The following is a 25,835-nucleotide window of genomic DNA, read 5'->3' as shown; positions in this document are numbered from 1 at the left end:
GATAGAGACAGACATACAGACAGACAGATAGATAAATAGATAGATGATAGATAGATAGATATAGATAGAGACAGACAGTCATACAGATAGATAGGTAGAGACAGAAAGACATAGATAGATAGATATAGATAGATAGATGATAGATAGAGACAGAAAGACAGACAGATAGAGACAGACAGACAGACAGACAGACAGACAGATAGATAAAGACAGACAGACAGACAGATAGATAGCAACAGAAAGACAGACAGATAGATACATAGATAGATAGATAGAGACAGACAGTCATAGATAGGTAGAGACAGAAAGACATAGATAGAAAGATATAGATAGATAGACAGATAGAGACAGACAGACAGACAGACAGACAGATAGATAGATAGATACATAGATAGATGATAGATAGATAGAGACAGACAGTCATACAGATAGATAGGTAGAGACAGAAAGACATAGATAGATAGATATAGATAGATAGATAGATAGACAGATAGATAGAGACAGACAGACAGACAGACAGATAGATAGATAGATAGATAGATAGATAGATAGATAGATAGATAGATAGATAGATAGATAGATAGCAACAGAAAGACAGACAGACAGATAGATATCTGTCCGTTCATTGAAAATCGTCAGCCAAAAAGTTGAGCTAAAATAAAAGAAAATTGGTTTAGGAAAATACCTTGGACATACATGTTGTGTCTTTAAAAACCTAGTGAGCTGCACACCTAATTTCCGGGCATCAAATTTAAAAAGCTTAAAAAAAAAATATATATATAAAAATAATAATAATAATAAAAAAAACAGAAATCATAAGTAATAAACATCGTAATTTAAGTAAAAATATTTGTTTCATATACGAAAATCTAACAAACAGAACTTTTAGAGGTATATTTTGATGTGATGAATCATTTGAGTCGATTCATTGAAATGATCCGTTCGTTCGAATTCTGAACGGATCTCTCAACATTACAAGTCCAGCCCTGTGTATAAAAGAGGAGGGATGGGGTAAAGACACCTGCAGGTGGTAGTAGACGCCCCCTGCCGCCTTCCCTGGCTACTGTCTGTAACAGAATGTATCCTGCATGGCAATTGATTTTCAGATGGGAAATTAAATGGACGTGATCATTTAACAGAGTGAATCGGTTACAGGCTGAAACCGAGAACACAGTCAGCTGCGAAAGCCTGTTATTTTTCAGCCAAGACACGTCTAATTAAGAGCACTCAGAATCTTGGGGTTTGTGTTGAGAGAGTTTATTTCGATTACATGGTGGTTACACAGCTGCAAAAAGAAGAAGAATTATTTTCACAACTACAAGTGCATTTTGTAACGCGACGCCCATCTGATCTGATAGCCGCGCAGGTGAAAAATGAAAGTGAGTCATTGACCATAAGAGAATAATGAAGCACTCACCTTAAGCGAAAACAGTTTCAAAGCCAATTTCCCAGCATTTATATGACAGTTGCCATGCACTTTGCTGGCACTAAAACGTGGCAACGGCAAAATGAAGGGTTTCACTGAGGCTGCAGACCAGGAAATGTTCGTGACAGCTTAATTGGCATCTAAATAATAAGACACGGCTAATTAAAAAAAGCAGCATAAATTACAGCATGTCTGCTGAAAGACATGAAGACTCAATTGTGCATTCTGGGCGTGACTGGTTTATTGCAAACATCGCTCAGCTATAGATTACGGAATATGCTGTCAGAAAATAGGCTATGTAATTGATACAAAACAGGTTCAGATCGGCTTGGCAACAGGAAAATATAATATAACCCACAGACAAGATGAAGACGAGCTCTGAGCTTGATGTTGACGGTGAGGTGCGAAAATAGAAACGATTTCAACTTCAAAGAGCAAGAATGAGAACGCGAAAGGGAGAGAGATCAAAAAAAGACACGTGTATACTTTGAAAATATGGTATTTTATTGATCGATTTATGTATGAGCACTTACAGTAGCAAATGACACACGGCGCAGTCGGAGCTACATGGAAAATGACATTATTGAAAGTTTAAGACTGATGTCATGGCGAACTATAGGCCTATGTAGGAACATTTTTTATCTAGGAGAAGGTTTAAACGCTTTAAATGTTATGGAAGTTTCTTCTAAATATAAAGTGTTTCATTATCATATGAGTTACTCAAAAGCTATTTTAATTGTTTTAAATGGTTATATGCTCAATCTGACTATCATATACACACGTTGTTTACATAGATTTCAGTATAAATATGTTAAATGTACAATTTGACTTTTTACAAAAAAGCCCTACAATTTCTCAAGAAGGTGGGTCAATCTTACAAAAACTGGGTCATTCTCCTGTTAAAATAAAATTTATGCAATTTATTATTATTATTTTTTCAGATTATAGAAATACGAATTACAGCGTAAATGTGACCCAAGACCACAAAAACAGTCATAAGGGTCAATTTTTTGAAAATTGAGATTTATACATCACCTGAAAACTGAATAAATAAGCTTTCCATTGGTGTATTTGTTAGGATAGGACAATATTTGGCAGAGGAACTATTTGAAAATCTGGCATCTAAGGGTGCAAATCAAATCCAAATACTGAGAATATCGTCCTTAGCAGTGCATTTCCACTCACAAAAATACATTTTTGATATATTTATGGTAGGAAATTTACAAAATATCTTCACGGAACATGATCTTTACTTAATATCCTAATGATTTTTGGCATAAAAGAAAAAAGGATAGTTTTGATCCATACAGTGTATTGTTGGTTATTGCTACAAATATACCCGTGTGACTTATAACTGGTTTTGTGGTCCAGGGTCACAAATATGTTTAAAAATGTAACAATGAAAAAAAAAAAAAAAAAAAATTATATATATATATATATATATATATATATATATATATATATATATATATATATATATATATATATATATATATATACAGTACAGTCCAAAAGTTTGTAACCACTAAGATTTTTAATGTTTTTAAAAGAACTTTCTGCTCACCAAGGCTACATTTATTTAATTAAAAATACAGTAAAAACAGTTATATTGTGAAATATTATTACAATTTAAAATAACTGTTTTCTATTTGAATATATTTGACAAAGTAATTTATTCCTGTGATGGCAAAGCTGAATTTTCAGCATCGTTACTCCAGTCTTCAGTGTCACATGATCCTTCAGAAATCATTCTGATATGCTGATCTGCTGCTCAAGAAACATTTAATGTGTACAATTGTACAAAATATTTGTGTACAATATTTTTTTTCAGGATTATTTGATGAATAGAAAGTTCAAAAGAAGTGTTTATCTGAAATCTAATCTTTTGTAACATTATAAATGTCTTTACTGCCACTTTTGATTGATTTAATGCATCCTTGCTGAATAAAAGTATTCATTTCTTTAATTTCTTTTCAAAAAAATAAAAATAAAAATTCTTACTGACCCCAAACTTTTGAACGGTAGTGTATAATGCTACAGAAGCTTTGTATTTCAGATAAATGCTGTTCTTTTGAACTTTCTATTCATCAAGGAATCCTGAAAAAAAAGTACACAACTGTTTTCAACATTGAAAATAATCACAAATGTCTATTGAGCAGCAAATCAGCATATTAGAATGATTTCTGAAGGATCATGTGACACTGAAGACTGGAGTAACGATGCTGAAAATTCAGCTTTGCATCACAGGAATAAATTACTTTGTCAAATATATTTAAATAGTACACAGTTATTTTAAATTGTAATAATATTTCACAATATTACTGTTTTTTACTGTATTTTTAATTAAATAAATGTAGCCTTGGTGAGCAGACGAAACTTCTTTTAAAAACATTAAAAATCTTAGTGGTTCCAAACTTTTGGACTGTACTGTATATATATATATATATATATATATATATATATATATATATATATATATATATATATATATATATATATATATATATATATATATATATGTGGCTTCATTTTCTTAATGAAAAAAAATCCTGAATTTGGTGTAAAATATACACATTTTGAGTTTCACCCGGATATACGGATAAAGGGAGAGTTAAAATAGCTCTTTCTGTAATATAATCCACACATACAATAATACAGTACTCACACATAAAAAAGAAAGAAAAAAAAAAAAAATATATATATATATTTATATATGGGCGGCCTTCCCAGTACTCCTGCAGGAAGGTGTAAATGAATTCAGCATGTGATGTTACTCTAAAATGTACCAAACCAGACGAGTGTAATCATAAATCCATATTTTTAAGAACATTCAAAATAGTGTCGCTATAAAAGATGACTTGCGTCTCCTTACACTACTTAGTAGCTACATAAAACCCTTTAAAACAGGCCAGAGCAAACAAATAACCAGTGTTTGAACGGCCGCATCCTGAGGGGGCCATGAGAGCATGAGAACTTACTGAGCATCAGAGGAGATCAGTAGATGAATGTGCAGATTTCTAAGGGCCTAGTGCAAATGCATGCGTGAATCGTTCAGTCTTTTCTATTGTGCGTCAGACACCATCGGGCCACAGAAGGAGCTGTATTATGGGTAAAAGAGGAAGAAATAGGACGGATGAGATGGTTGGGATGTGGGCGACTCCTTTGACGAACACGTCCGATTTGGGGTTGGAGTTGGGGGGTTGGATTGGGATCATGCCGCCTTGTGGTGGAATTCGTACATGGATTTCCTTTTTAGTGAGCACTGTTGGAAGAAAAAGTGCAAGAATTAGGTGCAAATATCACATTCAAAGAAGATAGTGCTCAACACTTTAAGGGAATGTTTACATGAAACTCTTTTCAACTAAAAACGGAAAACGTATAGGGCCCTATTTTAACAATCAGACAATGCCGTAGTTCACTGACAAGCCACGCAATATCGCGTTCATTATCGAAGGCGATTCATCTGCGATATGAACGCGATATTGTGTGGCTTTTCAGTGAATTACGGTTCTGTCTATTAAATGGCGCTCCATTTGAAAGCAGGTGATGGAGATTTAGCGGTAATCAGGGAACCGGCTTTACTGAAAAAATGCGTGTGACAATCACATGCGATATATCGTGCAGCCCTAGTCTGAAGTGCATGGTGCAGGTACACTTAGAGCATGTCCGAATCCTCTTTTACTGGTTTAACGATGGAAAAAATGGTTGGCGTGCCCGGCGCATGGTCTAAAAGGGTTGTACCTAGTCTCTTAATGAGTAATGTGTGTGTTTTGGGTGTAATATGCGGAAAGACTGAACTTTTATTTTTAATATCTGGCATGTTTGTGTGCTGCTGTGTCTCTGTGTGTGTAACAAGCAGAGTGTACGTGGGTTGTGCACCCGCTATAGGTGCATATTACTAACACGCTCTTTAAATAACAAAACAAATACTGTGCCATTGACTTTAGACCAGGTTTCTGTTGGTCAATGGTGCAGTCGTTTTTAGTTGCCTCAAAATAGCAATACGCCAACAATGCGCTGCAACACACCTCTTTTTTTTCTTCTTTTTTGACCAGCACGGGCACAAGTGCATTTGCTTTTTTAACAATGTGGCGCTGGATGTGAAAATGATAACTGCGCCGGGCTGAAACTAACAAAAAACACTGGGGTCGCGCCTAGCGTCACATTGTGATGGGTGTATGACGGGGCCATTTATGCATTTTGGCTATTTATTTACACGACAATAGCGTTTTGGCAGCCTGAAAATTTTTAGTAAGGTTCTTTATTGGCATCTACAACTCTATTAAGAACCTTTCGCATTCATGGAACCTTTCTTTTCCACAATTTTTTTTTTTTTTTTTTTTTTTTTATAGTGGGAAAAAGGTTCTTTAGATTTTTTAAATGTTTTCACACAGAGAAAACACTGGTTCTTTTAAGAACTATTGACTGAAAGATTCTTTTGATAACAAAAAAAAAAAAAAAAAAAAAAAAGGGGGGGGGGGGGTTGGGCTTGGGTTGGGGATGTTCTTCTATGGCAATGCTTTATTTTTAAGAGTGTACTCTCTTTACTGGCATCTCTGTTCCCGGAAGAGCCTTTAACATCTATGGAACCTTTCCCAGATAACAGTGACTGTACACAAAACTTTGGCTAACGTTCTGGCAAGGTTCTCTCAAAAGTTATGAAAAACATTCTTGCATTAATAGAACATCCGTTATAATGTTTTTAACGAAAACACAAAAACATTAATTATATATCGTTTATGGAATGTTTTTCTGAAACATTTTAGTTGGATGTTCACCTAACTTAAAAAAAAACAAAAAAAAAAAAAACAACATTCTAGTTTCAGATGGTTCAGAACATTCAAAAGTAACTTTCCCATAATGTCAGCAAAATAATAAAATAAAACATTCCCACATGTTTTCTCTAATGTTTATATAACTAAGAAATTTAATTTTTTAAACATTTAAAATTCTTTAAAAAAATTTTTAACATTCTGAGAACATAATGTTTTCATAACTTAACAGGAACATTAGCAAAACGTATTTTGTTAGCTGGGAAAAAAAGGTTATTTATTAAAATGTTCTTTACACTAAGAAAAAAAAAATGTTCTTTTAAGAATTGTACACTTTGAGGAACCAAAATAAGGTTCTTCTATGGCATCACTGCGAAATCCCCCATTTGAAACCTTTATTTTTAGGAGTGCACAATGACAAATCAATCATTCAACTATAGGAACACCACTTTGAGAGCAAATCCGATTTGGTTACAGTGACAAATGCATTACGCACACACAATGATATTCTGGGTTGAACATATGTGCATTGCGCAGCAGATGAGCAGGGCCATATATCAGCACCAGCCTACGAGTCGAGAGCCGCTGCACTCGCTAACAAACCAACAGCCGGCAACACATTAACGTGTCACAATGAAATGATGCATAGCGTCCGTACGGACACAAACGAATGACTTCACGTGTGGATGTCTCGGCACAAACAAACACACATTCACGGTCTGATATTTCAGAGGCATCCATTTACCTAATTTTGCAACAAATTCGACCCAGACGCAACAAGGCAGGGCGAGACAAAAACAACAGTCACACCTTTTCCCAATGAAATCCAACCTGAGATTCTCACACAATAGCCATTGTGTTGTTTGCACAATACACAAAGGGTTCATTTATTCACAATCACTGTTCGGAGATCTCTTGATGGCAATTAAAACGGTAAATGGATCCAATTCGTATCAGACCAGAGTGCGTATGCCCGCGGGCTGCTTGGCATTGACAGGAGAGATGTGTAGGAATGATCACATATGCTGTATAATATCATGCTAAATATGCAGTAGTCGTGTGAAACTGAGGATTCCTGCTGACGCTGAATGTGAGAATTGTTGGAGAATTGACTTATTTAGCATATTGTATTTCCGTTTCTGCAGCACACAGCATTGGCAAGCTGCTATGGTGCTTATGGTTTTTAGAGAACATGAATGTATTTACATGATTCAATGATATAATAATTTGTTTGAATATAGAAAAATTGATAATTCTGAAGCAGTATGTTACCCGAGAACATTCTCTAGAATGTTTGACCAATCAGCTATAAGCTTAAGGCAATGCTACTATAAATATATAAAATAAATAAATAAATGAAAATAATAATATAACATAAAAATATAAATGTAATAAATATTTCTAAATACATAAAATGTTTTATTTATGAATACAAATATTAATGAAAATATTAATACATAAAGTATATTATGCATATTTAAATAAATATGCATAATAAACAGTACAGTCCAAAAATTTGGAACCACTAAGATTTTTAATGTTTTTAAAAGAAGTTTCGTCTGCTCACCAAGGCTACATTTATTTAATTAAAAATACAGTAATATTGTGAAATATTATTACAATTTGAAATAACTGTGTACTATTTAAATATATTTGACAAAGTAATTTATTCCTGTGATGCAAAGCTGAATTTTCAGCATCGTTACTCCAGTCTTCAGTGTCACATGATCCTTCAGAAATCATTCTAATATGCTGATTTGCTGCTCAATAAACATTTATGATTATTTTCAATGTTGAAAACAGTTGTGTACTTTTTTTTTTCAGGATTCCTTGATGAATAGAAAGTTCAAAAGAACAGCATTTATCTGAAATACAAAGCTTCTGTAGAATTATACACTACCATTCAAAAGTTTGGGGTCAGTAAGAATTTTTATTTTTTTGAAAAGAAATTAAAGAAATGAATACTTTTATTCAGCAAGGATGCGTTAAATCAATCAAAAGTGGCAGTAAAGACATTTATAATGTTACAAAAGATTAGATTTCAGATAAACACTGTTCTTTTGAACTTTCTATTCATCAAATAATCCTGAAAAAAATATTGTACACAAATATTTTGTACAATTGTACACATTAAATGTTTCTTGATCAGCATATCAGAATGATTTCTGAAGGATCATGTGACACTGAAGACTGGAGTAACGATGCTGAAAATTCAGCTTTGCCATCACAGGAATAAATTACTTTGTCAAATATATTTCACAATATTACTGTTTTTACTGTATTTTTAATTAAATAAATGTAGCCTTGGTGAGCAGAAACTTCTTTTAAAAACATTAAAAATCTTAGTGGTTCCAAACTTTTGGACTGTACTGTACAAAATGTTTAATTTATAAATAAAAATAAAATAAAAAATTAAAGCTCTAGCGTAAGTTCTGCCAGGAAGACTCAATGTTACGTCACCTATTAGTTTAGATCTAACCAATCATTATCTTACACTTGGAGTATATAAGATTGCTGACACATGTTTGAGTTCCAGATGCTGACGCCAACCTTCACCTCCATCCTCCTCACCACCACCAGAATGGTCCTTGTCCATACCTCCGGGGGGGTCGACTACGCACCTGCCTTCATCTTCAGGCAGGAAATTCAGAGTCCGCAACCCTTTAGGATCTGAGCTATGGACGGGGCCTACGCCAAAGAACTTTCTTACAATATTTTGCTTGCTGACTGTTAATAAATATTAAAAGTCACGTTATCTTACCTCCCCGGGTCTTTCTGGTAGAAATATAAATTACATATTTATAATATATACAGTAAATTACTAATTAATTTTAAAAATAAACTAAACAATAAAATAATACTACTTTATTTTCAACATAAATTCACTGGTAATATAAAAATATTCACTTTTAGAATAGTGAGATAAATTTATACAGTATTAGATACAACTGTGTACATAAGTTGATTTATTTTAGTAGTTCAGAATCCAAAAACATATAAGTCATCTCTGAACATAAAAGTTATCTCTGGTGTAATGGTGAAAAATTACTTAAATACATAAGGGAAGAAAAAAGTAAAATACTACATTTTTTTTAAATAAATAAATAAAAAAGGACACTACCATTCAAGTTTGGGATCAAGATTTAAATAACTAATAATTAAGAAATACTTTAAAGAGCACACACACACACACACACACACACACACACACACACACACACACACACACACACACACACACACACACACACACACACACACACACACACACACACACACACACACACACACACACACACACACACACACACACACACACACACACACACACACAAAAATCTATTTCCTAGCGCTTAATTTGAACTTTCTATTCAAAAATCCTGAAAATTGACTGAAGAATGATTTCTGAAGAATCATGTGACACTGACTGAAGACTGAAGTAATGATGCTGAAAATTCAGCTTTGCCATCACAGGAATAAATTACAATTTAAAATATATTATAATTAAAATATATATTTTAATTATATATTTTTTTTTTCATAATTTTACGGTATTTACTGTATTTCGCAAGTTTATGTGATTGGTCATTACGTGATACTCAGATGGTCTCTTCCTTTGTTGGCAGTTCTTGGCCTGTGGACCAGATGTTATGTCGAAAGTCAAAAACCTGACAGACATTTTTATAGCTATATCTCACCTTTAAAATTTTGATTAGATGGATATTAAATATGTATATAGAGCTGTTGAATGCCAACATGTACTAACACCACAACATATCTAGACTTGTAATTGCTTTGACATGTGGCCACTCATTCGTAAGACAAAGGCAAAAAGCATAATTACGCCTCCATAAAACCAAGGTTACCTCCTGTCTATCAAATACGCAGGTGAAGCATGACCACAAATGACAGGAAGAATGATTGCATTTTAAATCTTTCCCATGAACCTCTAGCTGTTGCAGGAACAAGCCTCCACAGGTCACATGGCAACTCCCAAGACGGCAGAGATCTGAAACTAGACGGAGGAGAGTGGTGGAGATCACCGTACTGAACGCCTCACAGAACACAGCCAACAGACTGAATACATTATCATGACAGTGAAGTGTGCAACGGGCCTGCTTTGGCCTAGTTTTGCCAACTTCCAGCTGGGAAACAATGACGAAAGAGAAAAAAAAAAAAGGAAAGTTTACAAGACTTACAAGACTTTTACTTGACCTAACTTATTTTACATTTCAAAAGACTCTGCAAAGATTCTGCAACTTTTACATAGAGTCCAAGTTTATCTCAACAATTAACAACTGATAATTGCTTGCTGCTGCTAACACATGCACGACACACTGCTGTGAGCAAGTAAGACATGCTGCTGCTGTACAATATAGCACACATGAATTACCCATAGCAGAACTATACAGGTGGAGCTGGGGAAGATGGAGGGTTTCTGAAAGTGCGCTGCTACAGCAAATGCTGACCAAGTATTTGAAGGTTGAGCCTGTGAGCTCATTGGGTAATGATACAAGAACCAATCAGCTGTGTCCTACAGATATAGATGATGTGATTGCAGCAGACTGAGTTAAGGACCTATCAGCCTGTGCCATAGGAACTCTGACAGAACTCTGTATTTACTGAAACACCATTTTTTCATAACTTTTAGAGAACCTTGCCAGAACTTTAGCTGGGAAAGTTTGACTTGACTTTCCATTTTTAGTGCAAAATGTTAATTTTTTTTTTAACTCAAAACATGTGACAACAACATAGCAGACTATATTTATTGTGGAAAAATTCCTAAAAACAGTAATATTGTAAAATATTATTACAATGTAAAATAATAGCTTACTATTTTACTATATATTACACTATAATTTATTCCTGTGCTGGCAAAGCTGAATTTTCAGCATCATCACTTCAGTCTTCAGTGTCACATGATCCTTCAATTCAATCTAAAATCATTTGAAATCATTCTAATATGCTGATATAAGAACATTTATTATTATTATCAGTTGTTTAATATTTCTGCTTAAAAACTTACTGATAAATACCTAATAACCAAGAACTAGTGTTTTGAAAGTCATTTTTTACATTAAATACTGAATAAACATTTAATTTAGACTTTCATTAAATTTGTTTTTCTGCATATTTTTTTACCGCATTAAATTCAGTTGTTTAATAATGAATTTTCCATGATAGACATAACGTCTAAAAGCAGACAGGGCACTATTGTTAACTCGTCCACCCACAAAGTGGGTATAATTATGTGCGGTACTTGGCAGTCTCTAATACTATTGATGTTTATGAGAACGAATACAAAACACCTCATTCATTTAGTTTAGTTTTTTTCTAAAACCAGAGGTGGGAAAAGCAGGTGTGGAAATTCGATCCCTTACCAGCAATGCCAAGTGCATAGCTTCTGCAGCCGGACACTAGAAATTCTGCTTTCAGAGTATATAAAATGATGTTCACATACCAAAGAGTGTTCAGAGCATCAGTAAAAAATGCTAAAATGGTTAATACATAAATATATTTTACATTCAAGCAGTTTTAAGGCAAGTCAGCTCGGCGGCCATCTTGAAATCACCTCAGAGTTGCTATTTACAATCATGCAAGTTCCTGAATGGAAAAATAAAAAAAAATCTCCAAAACTGTTGGTCAAGATTAGGTTCAAATAATATATTTCAATTCCAGAATAAAATCTACTGACAATGGTATCATAAATTTAGCTCAAATTGTCCTTTTTTTTAGGCTGATCCATGTAGCTAATGCACTTATGTAGTTTCCCGCATTAAACTGTTAGGCGGGAAACTATGTCTAGCACCACTAACTATAACCGATAAAAACACAAGCCTGATTTAATACACCTTGATCATTGATATTTGTAACACCATGTCAAAGGAAAAACATTTTTATTAAGGGCAGGGTTAAAGGTAAGCAAACTTACTCTATCAGACACAACGTCTGCAATATCTCCTACAGCTGGAGGTTGAAAGTGGTTTTACCTTTGGGAGTCAATCTAATCTTTCTCCCCTCTTCACCATCTGTGTTGCTGGGGGAAGGGGGAGGAAAGCCAGTGGATCGGAAATTATGTTAGCATTAGCCACACTGACATCTACTTCTAAAAAATCCTGTTTGTGATTGTAACATATAAAAAAATGGATTTACTGAAAAAACAAGAAGCAGGTGTTGAGAAACAGACAACGGCACATTCGCAGGAGATGAGGTCACCTTAATCAGAGTTTACCAAGCTGTCAGAGCATGTCCGCTCCAATGTCTGATGCTGGGAAAATAATCTGATAATTACGAACCCAGACACGCATGAGTGCCAATGCAGTAACATGAGTGCAACCGCCGGTATGTGCCAAACAAACAACGGTCTTGGTTTTTTAAACATGTTTTTTTTTTTCTTAGCAATTCATCCAGGACCTGTACGGATTGGTGTAGGTGTTTTCATTTATGCCATTTTTATGAGACAAAATGATGAATTATTGCAATGCACACAAACAATTTGATCTTTTAGTCAACGTGAAATCAAAACCGACAATTTACATTTCCAGTCTCTTGTGAACGATTTATCGGCACACATTATTTTAAATAAAAAAATGTATTTGTAATATTTTACCAAAACGCAATAAATTTCCCTGCCTCTAAAATGACTTTCCTTTTGTAATGATGTGACATGACTTACAATTTTACTAATATATATATATATATTTGTATATATATTTATAGGTCATGTCTATATATATATATATATATATATATATTTGTATATATATTTATAGGTCATGTCTATATATATATCTACACACACACACATACATATACACATACACACATATGACAGAAATTCTAAAATATACAATAAATAATATTTAGTTATAAATACTACCCGAGGGCACTGTCTGAGAAAATAAATAAATGAATAAATTAATGAACCTGATATCATGAATATTTTTCTTCTAATGTCAGTTCTGGCATTTAACGTTGACTTTTTGTGACCCAATCAATTCCTAATATATCAAATTAAATCCAGCCTACATTTTTTTTCACTCAAACATCCCTTTTCACTCATATTATGGAATTAAAATGAGTTGAATTGCACATTGTCGTGCTAAAAGTGAAGATCATTTGCATAGAAGACAAATTTGGGTCACACATACACACACACACATGCACCCTCTGGTATTGTTTGACCTTCACTTGAGGCTTGAGGTTGGGGGTGTAAAGGTATCTCTCGGGTTCCTTCTTGAATCAGTAATGAGTCCTTCATTACCCAAGCCACGATTCCCAAGAGACAATTGCGGCAGAAGACCCAACACACACCCGCTTAAATGTAACACTAACCCAGACCGCTGCAGAAAGCAAACACGCACTCTCTTTTGTAATTCATCCTTGCACATTAATGGCATTAATTGATATATTAAGCTGGAGTGATCTTCTTCACTGAGCTCTTGAGTTGGCAGATTGAGTAATGAGCCTTCGCTCACTCTCAACAACAGCGATTCAATAGCGAGGGTGTAGATGTCACTTAATTAATCAAAGGAAAGCTGGAGAGAATGGAGGACGGTCTAGTGGCCAGAACAATCAGAGACCTTCATTTTGGCTTTGACTCTTTTATTGCCACACGACTCGGCCTGTTAAGCAACATACAGTAGACTTATTACAAGGAGAGTCCCACTGGAGAAACCTGGGATTGTGTGTTTTGCTCAAGGGCGCAATGGTAAAATTTCATGGATCCCCCCTGGCAAGACGCAAGCCTACAACCTTTTGGTTATTGTCCTAAAATTTCAACCCTAACCAGTGATCCTGCATTGCTAAAGTAGTAATGTGGTCTAAAATCATTTATTTATGATTCTGTAATGGTTAATCCACACCAGTATGTGTAAACTCTTTAGTCGCAGTAGTGTTTCTAATGCTAAAATAGAATTATTGTTGGGATTTAATGGATTCAAAGATGGATCGCACAAAAGTTTCATCAAAAGCAAGTCTTTGGGAATAACTAAAAACTATTTGGAAGTCAATAACAAAAGAGACAGTAGAAAAGTACATAAAAACAATGCCAGCAAGAATGCAAGCTGTTATCAAGGCCAACGGAGGCCATACAAAATAATATATATATTATTTTTAGTATTTCAGTTTGTTGTTTGCCTAATAAATGACAATACATTTTTTAGTTTTAAACAAGTATTTGACAGATTCCTAAAATATTTGTTTTTTAAACTTTATTATGACAGGTGGTCTAATAAATGTGTTAAACATAATACAGTCAAACCAAAAATTATTCAGACATTTTTTATATTTTTGATGTATTTTTACTTGTGGGTGCAGGACACTATAGTTCATTTATGTATGTGAGGATAGCAAAATAAAGTAAACTGTGATTAATTATACCCAAAAATTATTCATACAGTGGACTACCAGTAAAATTGATAAAAAATTTGGGACCAAAAATTATTCAGACACTTTGACCTGACCATATTTTGCTTAAGTGTTATCTTACATAATTAAGATGATTTTTTTCTGACACCGTTTAACTCTTAAATCTTGTCATATTTTATTACCATTTTTTTTTTTTTTTAACTATAATGAATAAACTGTATTAATGAATGTAATGTTGGTGAATGAAAGGTGTCTGAATAAATTTAGGTTTGACTGTATACATTAGTAAATTTGGGCTGATTTATATTAGGTGGCCTTAAATACTATGTACGTAAATTAAAAAAGTACAATGTACTTATTGTGTTCAGATTAGGGCTGCCCTCGACTAAAGATTTTTCTGGTTGACTAGTAGTCGTTCATTTTAAGTGATTAGGCGACTAATCACACATTTATACGCTATTAATAAACCATATCAATCATAATAAAGAGCCTTTAATGCTTACATAGCCTAATCAGCGCTTAAGCGCACAAAGCTTGCCACAGCACACCGGCAGAAGTAATGATTTTGAAAGTGTCTGGGAAAAACAGCAAGGAGACTGCTTTAACTTTTTAATAATTAATTGATAAACTAGTGTTTTCCTATTGTCGGCTGCAGTGATGAAGCTGACGATGCTTGACTCATCATCTCCGCAGTAGTGGATGCGCCTATATAGAGTATGCACGTTCCATACGGATTACATAATCTGAGAAAATTTGTTTTCCATTTGAATTGGTTAATTTAAAAGTAGACATTTTGGTTTCTATAGATAAAATTATTCTATTGGTTTCTATAGATTAAAGTGAGCAGCCATGTAAAGTTGCTTCTACTGACATGTCATGTTTCAGATGATAATCCATATTTGAGGTCGATGGATGATAGGGGAGTGTTTGGATGTACTGCCCAATGTACTGTATTTACCACTTAGACCAGCTGTTAACGATCTGTCCGTCACAGACTGTGTGACTTCTCTACTTCCAGTGGATTTTTTTCCCTGCGACTATGCGACTAACAAAATTTTGGTTGACTAAGCCTCTTCTCGTTAACTAACGGTTAGTCAAGTATTAGGGGGCAGCCGTAGTTCATATTGTATTGCAAAACACTTTTGCTGCTATTGAGCTGGGATATGGGTAAAGTTAGGGACAGGATTGGTGGTATGGGCAGGTTTAAGGGTGGGTTAAGGTGTAAGGGAAGTGAAATTGTAAATAAGAGTTCAGTACATGGAAATGACATACAGTGAGTCTCAAACTCCATTGTTTCCTCCTCCTTATATAAATCTCATTTGTTTAAAAGACCTCCGAAGTACAGGTGAATCTCAACATAACACCGTTACGTAACACTGTTAAGTAAACAGTCGGGATCATTAATATGTACGCCCCCAATATTTGCATATGTCAGCCCATGTTAAAGGCATTACACAAGGGCAGCCAGTATTAACATCTGGATCTGTGCACAGCTGAATCATCAGACTAGGTAAGCAAGCAAGAACAACAGCGAAAAATGGCAGATGGACCAATAATAACTGACATGATCCATGATATCATGATATTTTTAGTGATATTTGTAAATTGTCTTTCTAAATGTTTCGTTAGCATGTTGCTAATGTACTGTTAAATGTGGTTAAAGTTACCATCGTGTGTGAATTTAAAGGGGCCGCAGCCTGAATCGGTGCATAGTTAATGATGCCCCAAAATAGGCAGTTAAAAAAATTAATTAAAAAAATCTATTGGGTATTTTGAGCTGAAACTTCACAGACACATTCAGGGGACACCTTAGACTTATATTACATCTTGTAAAAACTGGTTCTAGGGCACCTTTAATTTAAATATAAGTACATAGTACTTAAGGCCACCTAATATAAAGTGGGACCGTAAATTTAGTATGTCATGTCACATAATATATGTGGGCACTCTGAGTACCACTCTTTGAGATGCAAAAACGAACAAACAAACAAAAAATCAAATAAATACTTTGTAGCTTGAGTTTTAATGGCCATGTTTTCTACATTCTGGCTATCAGGTAATACAAACTGCAAATTCACGCACTGCAGATGTGGGGACACAAACAGTAAACACACACACACACACACACACACACACACACACTGGTGTTGCGAGATTTCGTTTCATTTGGCTGGAGGCTATAGCCTCAGCAAGTGCTTATCAAACTCTGGTTCCATAAACAAATGGATAGAGTTACATTTTAAATACCACATTCCCCTCGCGCACTGCAGAGTCAGAGGTCTACTGACGGACAAAAAAGGACAAAACTGGGACAAAAGTGGAATAAATAAACAAGAAAACAGATAAACTTGTAGCAAAGGGGCATTTGAAGCCACGGCCCTGTGGTACGTCCTGTAGTGTTACATGCTATACTCCAACTAAAACCATTCAAAACAACATTTTTAACAATATTACATAATAAAATTAAATCTAATACATTTTAAAAAATAAATGATATTAAAATATAGTGTTTAAAATTATGTTAGACTGTATAAGATAATTTTGATGTTTGCTGACCATCTAAAGTACCACAGATTCAAAGACAAATCCCACCTTGACTTCAAAAATAATGATTTTGTGTGTAACCAGGCAAATGGCTCAAGAAAACAGGCCTTGTGTTTAAACAAAAGAAACGGTAAGAAAGCTTCAGTTTCTATCATCACCAAACTGTATTAGAATTATTGATGCAGACAGTGACTGCAAACATCTCAGATCTGAATCTCTGGGGTTCAGCAGGAAACAATCAATGAGGAATTATATGGACCTCAGAGGAAGTGCATTCAAAAAAAAATATCATTCCTGTCCCATTTTCGGAAGCACACCAGAAAACAGACCTCGACTTTGGTCTCCATCCATCCGAGGTGGGGCACAACTGCAGCAGTGCTTATTTGTGTGTGTCGTAGTCACGGTCAATTACGACGAGGCACGCTTGACGAAAACAAACAATGCAAATGGCAGGTCTTGTCTGTGTGCTTATCACAGTATCATAGGACAGAGACGCCAAGCATGAAGAGAAAGACAAGAGAGACAGAGCGGTGGGTATCATAACGCCCTGGTCTCCGTTAATGAACCGTTTCCTGCAAAATGAATAATTGATTGATTATGACCAGCTCTGTGGTCGCTGTAAGGGAAACTATACCTCCGTGACCCCGGATGAGACGGGCTGTCATTCAGCAATCCGTTTTTTCATCAACACAAGGGATTTGAGGGATTTAAAATGGTCAAGCCAGAAATTCATTCCATTGGGTTTTGGGAAAAGAAAAATACATTAAAAATCACTAAAAGTGAAGCTACCTTCATAACAGTGTAATGGTAACTTTTGTCAATTTGTCACCAACTGTAATTCGTTCTCGACAGCTCTTGTTGAAAAACTGTCAGCATAGGTGATGGGAGAAAGACATTTGTTGGATCACTTCTTCATTTTGGCATGAAATCGAAAGATGATCAAGGGGTTTGGTGCCAGACTGGAACAAATATGGTAGTTGTTCTTTCTTCAACTAAAGCAACTTTTATATCCAGGTACAAAAAAAAAAAAAAAAAGTTTTACTATTTAAAGACTATGGATTTTCTCTTTCCCAGACCCAGACTTACAAACTTAAACTATGAAAATCCATCATAAAAATATAAATTACATTGTTATAAATCCAAACAAAGGTTTCCCAAACTCCTGTCATGAGTTAAAAAAACAAAACAAACAAACAAACAACGAAAAAAAAACAACATACTAAAAATATCTTAATCAAATAAATTTTACATTTCAAAAGAAAAACTATCAAAATGTGTAAATTAAGCTGTAATTTTGTCAAATTATGCCAATAAAAATGTGAAAAGATTATTTATTTGTGTATATTTAGGATACAAAAAATGCTATGAAATTAGCCATGTAAACAAATTTTAACAAAATAAGAGGGATGTATAATTTAGGGATACATAATTTGAGATGTGGTGAAAATAATAGGTAAAATTATAAATAAATAGTTTTTATAAATAAAGAAATAAACAATTTTATAAATAAATATTTTATTGATAAATACATTTAGAAATCAATGAATAAATATTTTTTATTTATAAATAAGTAATTGTATTTATTTGTATTCATAATTTTAATAAATACTATTATTTATAAATAAATAAATAAATAAATACATTTTATTTATAAACAAATAAGTAATTTTATTTATGAATAAATATTTTATAAATACAAAATAACATATTTAACATTCATACATAGGGGAATATGAGCATATTTTCAAAAAATTCTAAAGTCAATAGTGCCCATGTATTAAAGAAATACATTTAATTAAAGTCTGAGGATGATTTTGTGGGATAATGTCCCAAAAGCACAGCCTCAGCCAGCGCTTTGTTACCTAGACTCAACAAATATAAAGCTGGATATTTTAGAGCAGGGATGCTATTCGGAAATGTATTTGAGAGTAATGGACAAAGATGCATGACCTCATAGAAGCAGCACCGAGGCTGGACTCTGAGCAACAGAGTAAAAGAACAGCGGGTGTTCCTTGAAAAATGGTGCAATAACTTGCTACACACAATTCTATTCATCTATTATAGGGTGAAATCCATTATTTAGTCCAACCCCTGAGTGAATCCAGCGTACTAGTGGAGCAGAGCACAAACCTAAGAACAGTACTCTTCCATTAAACTAGATACATCTTAAGCATAATATTTTGCTATGAAGGATTTGTTTTCAATGAAAAAAAAAAATTATACAAATAGTATGATAAACTCAAAATGACCTCAGTGGTTTTAAACTTACTCGAGAAGCAAACTTTCATAAGACAAGACTTGTTTCTTGTTTTCAAAGAATATTTCTTGAATTAGGGTTTTTATTTATTTTGTTTTTAAACATAAAGCTCATTAAGATTTGCTTTGATTTATCCTCAAAACAAGAAAAATCAAGTTTATTTTACTAACCACATTGGGATTTTTTATTGATATGTAAACCTCATTCACTTTTGCTTTGATTTATGCCAAAAAGAAAAAAAGTTGTCATTTTCTTATTACATTGAGATTTTTTAAAAATAGTTTTTAACATAAACCTCATTCAAGTTTGTTTAGATTTATGCTTATAATAGCCTTGTTGTGATCGGCACTGTAAATAACAAGAAGAAACTGACCTCCTAAAACAAACACAAGACAGTAAATGGCTCTGGGTTTCTTAGCAACATGGGGACAACGTCCTCTCCTGGGACCTGTAGATCAAGTAAATGCAGAGAGACAGTTGGCTTTGAGCCGCAGATGCAGAGGACGAGCGAACTCACCTGTCTCGTCACCACGGCCCGATCCTTGACAGCCGTCTTCATCATCGCACTCGCCGCTTCCTTCTGCCATGTCGCTGCCGCTGGTCTCGACATCTTCACGACCATCTGTTCCTAAACCAGTCTCACCCCACATCTCCTGTAACATAAATCACAGGACAGAGGACCACTCTGACATCAGACACACATTCTTATGGGATTCCATCACAACAAGTTTAATTGTCTGAGATAATTAAATTGTTCATATTTATGCCTAAGTGTCCAAAAATATTACAACTATTTTTTACTTGTTTTATTTATGTGTCCCTTTAAATGCAAATGAGCTGCTGCTCCCAGCCCCCTTTCCAGAAGAGGGTGGAGCTTTAACAGCTCATGCTTTGATTGCTCAACAACAACAACAAAGCTGGAGAATCTCACGCAGCCAAAATGACGATAGTCAAAATTACAGTGTTCAAACCGGAGTCGGACACTGATGGAGAAACTCACTTTTAGAATGCATCTGGACGATTCTGAATGGTTGGTGGATAAATTTATGTAGTTGCTGTGGAGTTGATTCAACTCATCGACTAGCATGTGCCGTCATGTTGATCTTTTGTGCAAATTCAGCGTTGAATTGACCCTCGTTTGTGAAGCAGTCCGGCGTAAAATCTACTACAACAACTCTTCTTTAAAGCAGCCCAACATGGCCTCACCGCCTTTGTTGCGTGTTCTCAGGGACAGGGTTTATGTAAATTTTAGGGTAAGCTCATTGTAACTGTCAGATGTTTTTATGCTCAATCAGTAACATTACACACTAACTAAAGTTAAAAAAAGTGAAATCATAATCAACCACCCCTTTAAGCAAGTCACAGTTTTCATGCAATATGGGGAGGAAGAAAGATCTTTCTGAAGATGAAAAGCATGAAAAGGTGTCGTGCAAAAGGCATGAAAACAACACATATTTTTCGAAAACTGAATAGAGATTACCTGATTAGAGTGATTTAGAACTATTTAACAAACCTGTCTGAGATCGAAGTTGATTGAGAATTTGTAAACTACTACTTTTATGTAATGTTTCAAAATGACAAATTAGAAATTATTAGCCTTAATGGTGTTTGTTACTGCATCCTTTTCATTCTGTCTAGGGAATGTCCAACCTGATACAAACTCCAGCTGGTACACCATAACAACTACAGAAGCTCTGTTCTCAAATTCACAAGCTGTAATAGTGGAATTTTTCTGAAATGACTCCGACTGAAGCGGGTAAGTGAGTCGAGATCTCCCATCAAGTCCAAATAGCCCCATGTGTTCCAACAAAGGCTTCCAGGCAAGAAGTCAAGGCTCATAACAGCAGCATTCCAGCACACTAAACATGGATTCACTCAAGTGCAAATTCCATTTTCACAGCGAGAGAATATTAAACATGTGCAGTTGCGAGGCATTTCAGAACTGTTTAGAAAAACAGCTCTGGGAATTGCAGAAGTGCATAATTCATAACATCTTAACTGAGTTATTTTCTGGCTCCCCATTGTTTCTGCTTTCATATTCTGTCTCAATTTCTAATTTGTTTTTAACACAGATAAATGCAAAACATCTTCATAGAACCCAGGACACAATCACAGCCAATCAGATAATAACTCATTTTTTTATATTCAGTAGCGCAAGATTTTGGACCAATGAGATTTCACTGTAGCTGTGGCTACCAAGTGTGACCAAGTGTGAAGCAGAAACTAAATGACCAAAAAAGTTCTTCTTGCTGTCGATACCGATAATGATTTTCATGTTATGGCTGAAAACTGATAAATGGTAAATATTACAATTCTTTACTATTTTGTCTAGTAAATAAAAAAAAAAAACACTAACAATTAAAATTAATAATTTTAAGTGCTACAAGTTTAGGCCATGCAACATTACTATTTCACATTATTATGAACATTTTTATTGTTTATAATAAGTTATAGAATTATATATACTTGACGAGTCATTTTTTTTTTTTTTTTTTGTCCAAAGGCCTTAATAATAATAAAAAACAAAGATATGACATCCATAGTATGTAAGGTAGTACAACTAGATATCTTTTATTGAATCCAAAAGGTTTTAATTATATTTTGCTACATATTAAGGTATTTTAAAGATTTTGAAGTGTCAAAAGGTCCAAAGGCCAATACAGCCATTTCATTTGTGATTAAAATATCTTAAAATGTAATAAATATGTATTTTTTATTCTGGCATGGTTTTTTAACATCATATCTCAAAATAGTGCAAAATGGTTTTAAATTATGTGTAGAAGTCGTTGCTTTATTATGAGAAAGAATGTCCGGAAAAATGAATTTCATTGATGTCATTTGAAGTAACCAATATAAAGTGACTATTTTCAAGTCATGCGTTCAATATCATGTGACAGGATGTGACGTCATTCAGACACCTGCAAAGGACCACATGTTCATGAAGCACAGTAACTAACTCTCTTTTAACTATTTGAAAAATTCCCGTTTTCACTTGCTCATACTCATGTCCCCAAACATCAGGTCATTCGGTACAACCGCTATAAAACATGGAAAATGTTGTAATATTTTAAAAACTTGTACTAAATAGAAATTGATTGTCCTTTTGCTAGCTAGCTAGATATCAGTCTGTTAGCATTGTTTGAAAATATCTTCATTCGGTATAACCAAAAGTCACATTCGGGAAAACCGAAATTTTGGTTAAACCGAATGACTTTTTTGGTGACAGATTTTGTCCATCTTGTAAAACATGACAAAAGCAGTGTTAAATGATAATAAAAACCACATAATCTCATTGTTAACACTTAATAAAACTTCAAAATTAATTATGTCTCCATTATGTTTTTTTTTTTTACAATTTTAAAAACGTATTCGTCATTGACCCATATATATATTTGTCCTCTGCATTAACACATCCAAGTACACATTAGGAGTAGTGAATAATTTCCTACAATTTCAAATGTATTATTATTTAAATATTATTTAATATTTTCTTAAATAATAATGATTTTTAAAAACTAGGCACAAAGCTTGCTTACTTGCTTTGATTGGTTAGGATAAAAAAATCCTTGGTTTTATTTGGAAAATATAAGTTGAACAATGAATATTCAGATTTCATTGATTATACATTATACTACATTCAAGAACACTTTGAATTGAATTTCCTTGCATTCTATTTCTCCCTGATGGAGGAATGCAGCACAATTAAATTCCACAGTGACTTTGTGGAAAACGTCCCCCAGGGGACTGTTAATTAACTGCCGTATAATGAATTATACCACACGTCAGGCGAACACCATGGCAACAACAGAGCGAACAGACTGTCCTCTTCCAGCGCGTCCACCCCCTTCTATTGAGATAAAATAGCGACATACTTATTAGTGCTTTCTTTTTTGCCTTGCCTGGTTCATTATTCAATTTAGCTGCACATTAAAATTTAATTGTTTTGTTTGTGATAAGAGAAGAAACAATTAAAGAAAGACCTCTCGCCCTCCATGCTGAGTCATGAGCATGTCCATATTAAATTGACATGGTTGCATTAAAATACTTCAGTGATTAAAGTTTCTGACTTCATTTCATTTTCTCCTAGCTAGATGAAGAAATCAAGGTTAAAATTGACATGAAACTGCGTTTTGTGACATATTTCTGAATGAAATGAGAAAATAATGAAAGTCGGGACATGATTGTATTCAACTGAAATTGATTGGATTGTGAAAAGTGGGCATTTCATGTGTTTTGGCCCCCTTCTCTCCCAAACCCCGCCCTTCAAAGACCTGTCAGCAAACTAAAATGATTGACACCACAGTGTTTCTGGCTAAAAAAACCTGTTTTAGGATCCTATGGAGTGATGACATCTATCTCTGAGAAAAACTGATGTCCCAGATATAGATAGATATCATGAAAACCTTTCATATGAAATTACTGTACATTTCTCTAGTACACAGAATGTATACTTCTTATGTAATCCACTACAATGCGCAATAGGACACATATTAAAATCTTTAAGTGGTAAACAATGTCTGATACAACATTAAAGGGATTGTTCACCCAAAAATGATCATCATTTACTCACCCTGAAGTTGTTCTAAACCTGTATGAATTTCTTTCTTCTGACAAAGAAGAGATTTTGGTAACCAAACAGTTGCTCTTCCCTATTGACTTCCATATTATAGTGAAAAAAATACTATGGAAGTCAACGGGGAACAGAAACTGTCTGGTTACTAACATTCTTCAAAATATTTTCTTTTGTGTTCAGCAGAAGAAAGAACTTCATACAGGTTTAGAAAAACGTGAGGGTGAGTAAATAATGCCAATTTTCATTTTTGGGTGAATTATCCCTTTACAGTTTTTTCCAATTGCTAACACACTAAAATGACATGCACAGCACAATTATTTAAACTGACACACAGAGAGCAAAACTTCTTCTCAAGTCTCCAAAAGTCTAAACACCTTTTCTGTTTTACACACATTTTGCATTTCAAAATAGCACTTTTTAAATTCACTAAATACAGTTCTCTGCATAAGACACAACAATCTGACATAAAGTCACATGTTTGCCATTTCAAAACACTGCCATTCAAAATGACACTACATGAGCTAATTGGCCAATTACATGTGCCACCTGGCCAAACACCTCAGTGGTTAATTGTTAACGCTTCAATCAGGATGTAAGCACTATGAAAAGACCACAGGTGAGAACCTTTTTTTTTTACAACAACAATGGAAGACATTGCAGAGAGAGGAAGAGGAAGAGGAAGAGGGAGGTTGAGAATAAGAGGGGGAGGAAGAGTGAGAGGTAGGGGTAGAGCAGGTAGAGGAGTTCATGGCCAAAGAAGACAAACACTTTCAAATGAAATCAGAGCAACCTTAGTAGATCATGTCATCAACCATGGGTTGACAATGCGTGAGGCTGGACAGAGAGTGCAGCCAAACTTGAGCCGTTTTACTGTCGCCTCTGTCATCCGGACCTTTAGACTGGAGAACAGGTATGTAACCAAAATTTCATGTAGTACACATGTAGTATACCCCATGTCATAGTGTATCAGTTGGGTGACACCTGTTTACTTAGTGTATGACATCAGCCATTCATGAACTGTACAAGTTTCCTGTACAATGTACTCTACTGTGGGGGAAAATATTTAGGCTGCATTGTCCAAGCCCTATATATATTTTTATTTTATTTTTTCTAAAGGACTGAGACGACACCATGGTGGAGGAAGGGGCCAAATGTTCACCGGGGTACAGGAAGCTGCCATTGTAAACTTGGTTTTGGAAAATAATGAAATCAGATTACGAGAAATTCAAAGCCACATCATCCAAGACAACACCTTATTCAACAACATTCAACGAGTTAGTCTGTCCACATTGGCTCGCATTCTCAAGCGAAACCAAATCAGAATGAAACAACTTTATAAGGTGCCGTTTGAGAGAAACTCTCAAAGAAACAAAGAGTTCAGACGAGCATATGTGGATGTAAGTACTATATTGACTGCAGTACACTACACACAACATTGTTTCCCAGTGTACTGGATAACACCATATTGAGTGATTTTTGTTCTTTGTTTTCAGGGAGTACTGGAAATGGATGCTCATGCAATCCCACATGAGTTCATCTTTATAGATGAGGCTGGGTTCAACCTAGCAAAGACCAGAAGAAGAGGGAGAAACCTCATTGGCCACAGAGCCATTATAGATGTTCCTGGCCAACGTGGTGGGAACATCACAATGTGCGCTGCCATCTCCAATATGCATGGTGTCCTCCACCGTCATGCCAAACTTGGACCATACAACACAGCCCATATTCTCACATTTCTGGACAGACTTCACAACATTCTCATACCACCAGAGCGTATGAATGATGCAGACCATCAAAGAAACCGGTACGTTGTAGTATGGGACAACGTGAGCTTTCATCGTGCAGCCCCAGTCCAAAACTGGTTTGCTGACCACCCAACATTTCTCGTGCAAT

General features: G+C 34.6%; 1 protein-coding gene across 1 annotated transcript in view; it reads right to left on the bottom strand.

Annotated features, from left to right (window-relative positions):
- Positions 1 to 4,018: 4,018 nt before the first annotated feature.
- gpc5b (glypican 5b) overlaps positions 4,019 to 25,835 on the bottom strand; it is a 51,176-nt gene continuing 29,359 nt past the window's right edge. The window contains exons 8-9 of the mRNA XM_067398611.1: positions 19,887 to 20,022; positions 4,019 to 4,688 (exon numbers count right to left, since the gene is read on the bottom strand). Coding sequence (XP_067254712.1) covers positions 4,498 to 4,688; positions 19,887 to 20,022 — 327 coding nt within the window. The 3' untranslated portion in view covers positions 4,019 to 4,497. The remainder of the gene's footprint in view (positions 4,689 to 19,886; positions 20,023 to 25,835) is intronic.

The sequence above is a fragment of the Chanodichthys erythropterus genome, chromosome 10 (assembly GCF_024489055.1).
Source record: "Chanodichthys erythropterus isolate Z2021 chromosome 10, ASM2448905v1, whole genome shotgun sequence".
Lineage (NCBI taxonomy): Eukaryota > Metazoa > Chordata > Actinopteri > Cypriniformes > Xenocyprididae > Chanodichthys > Chanodichthys erythropterus.
Note: the sequence above shows the minus strand (reverse complement) of the source record. Positions and strands in the feature narration are given on the sequence as shown.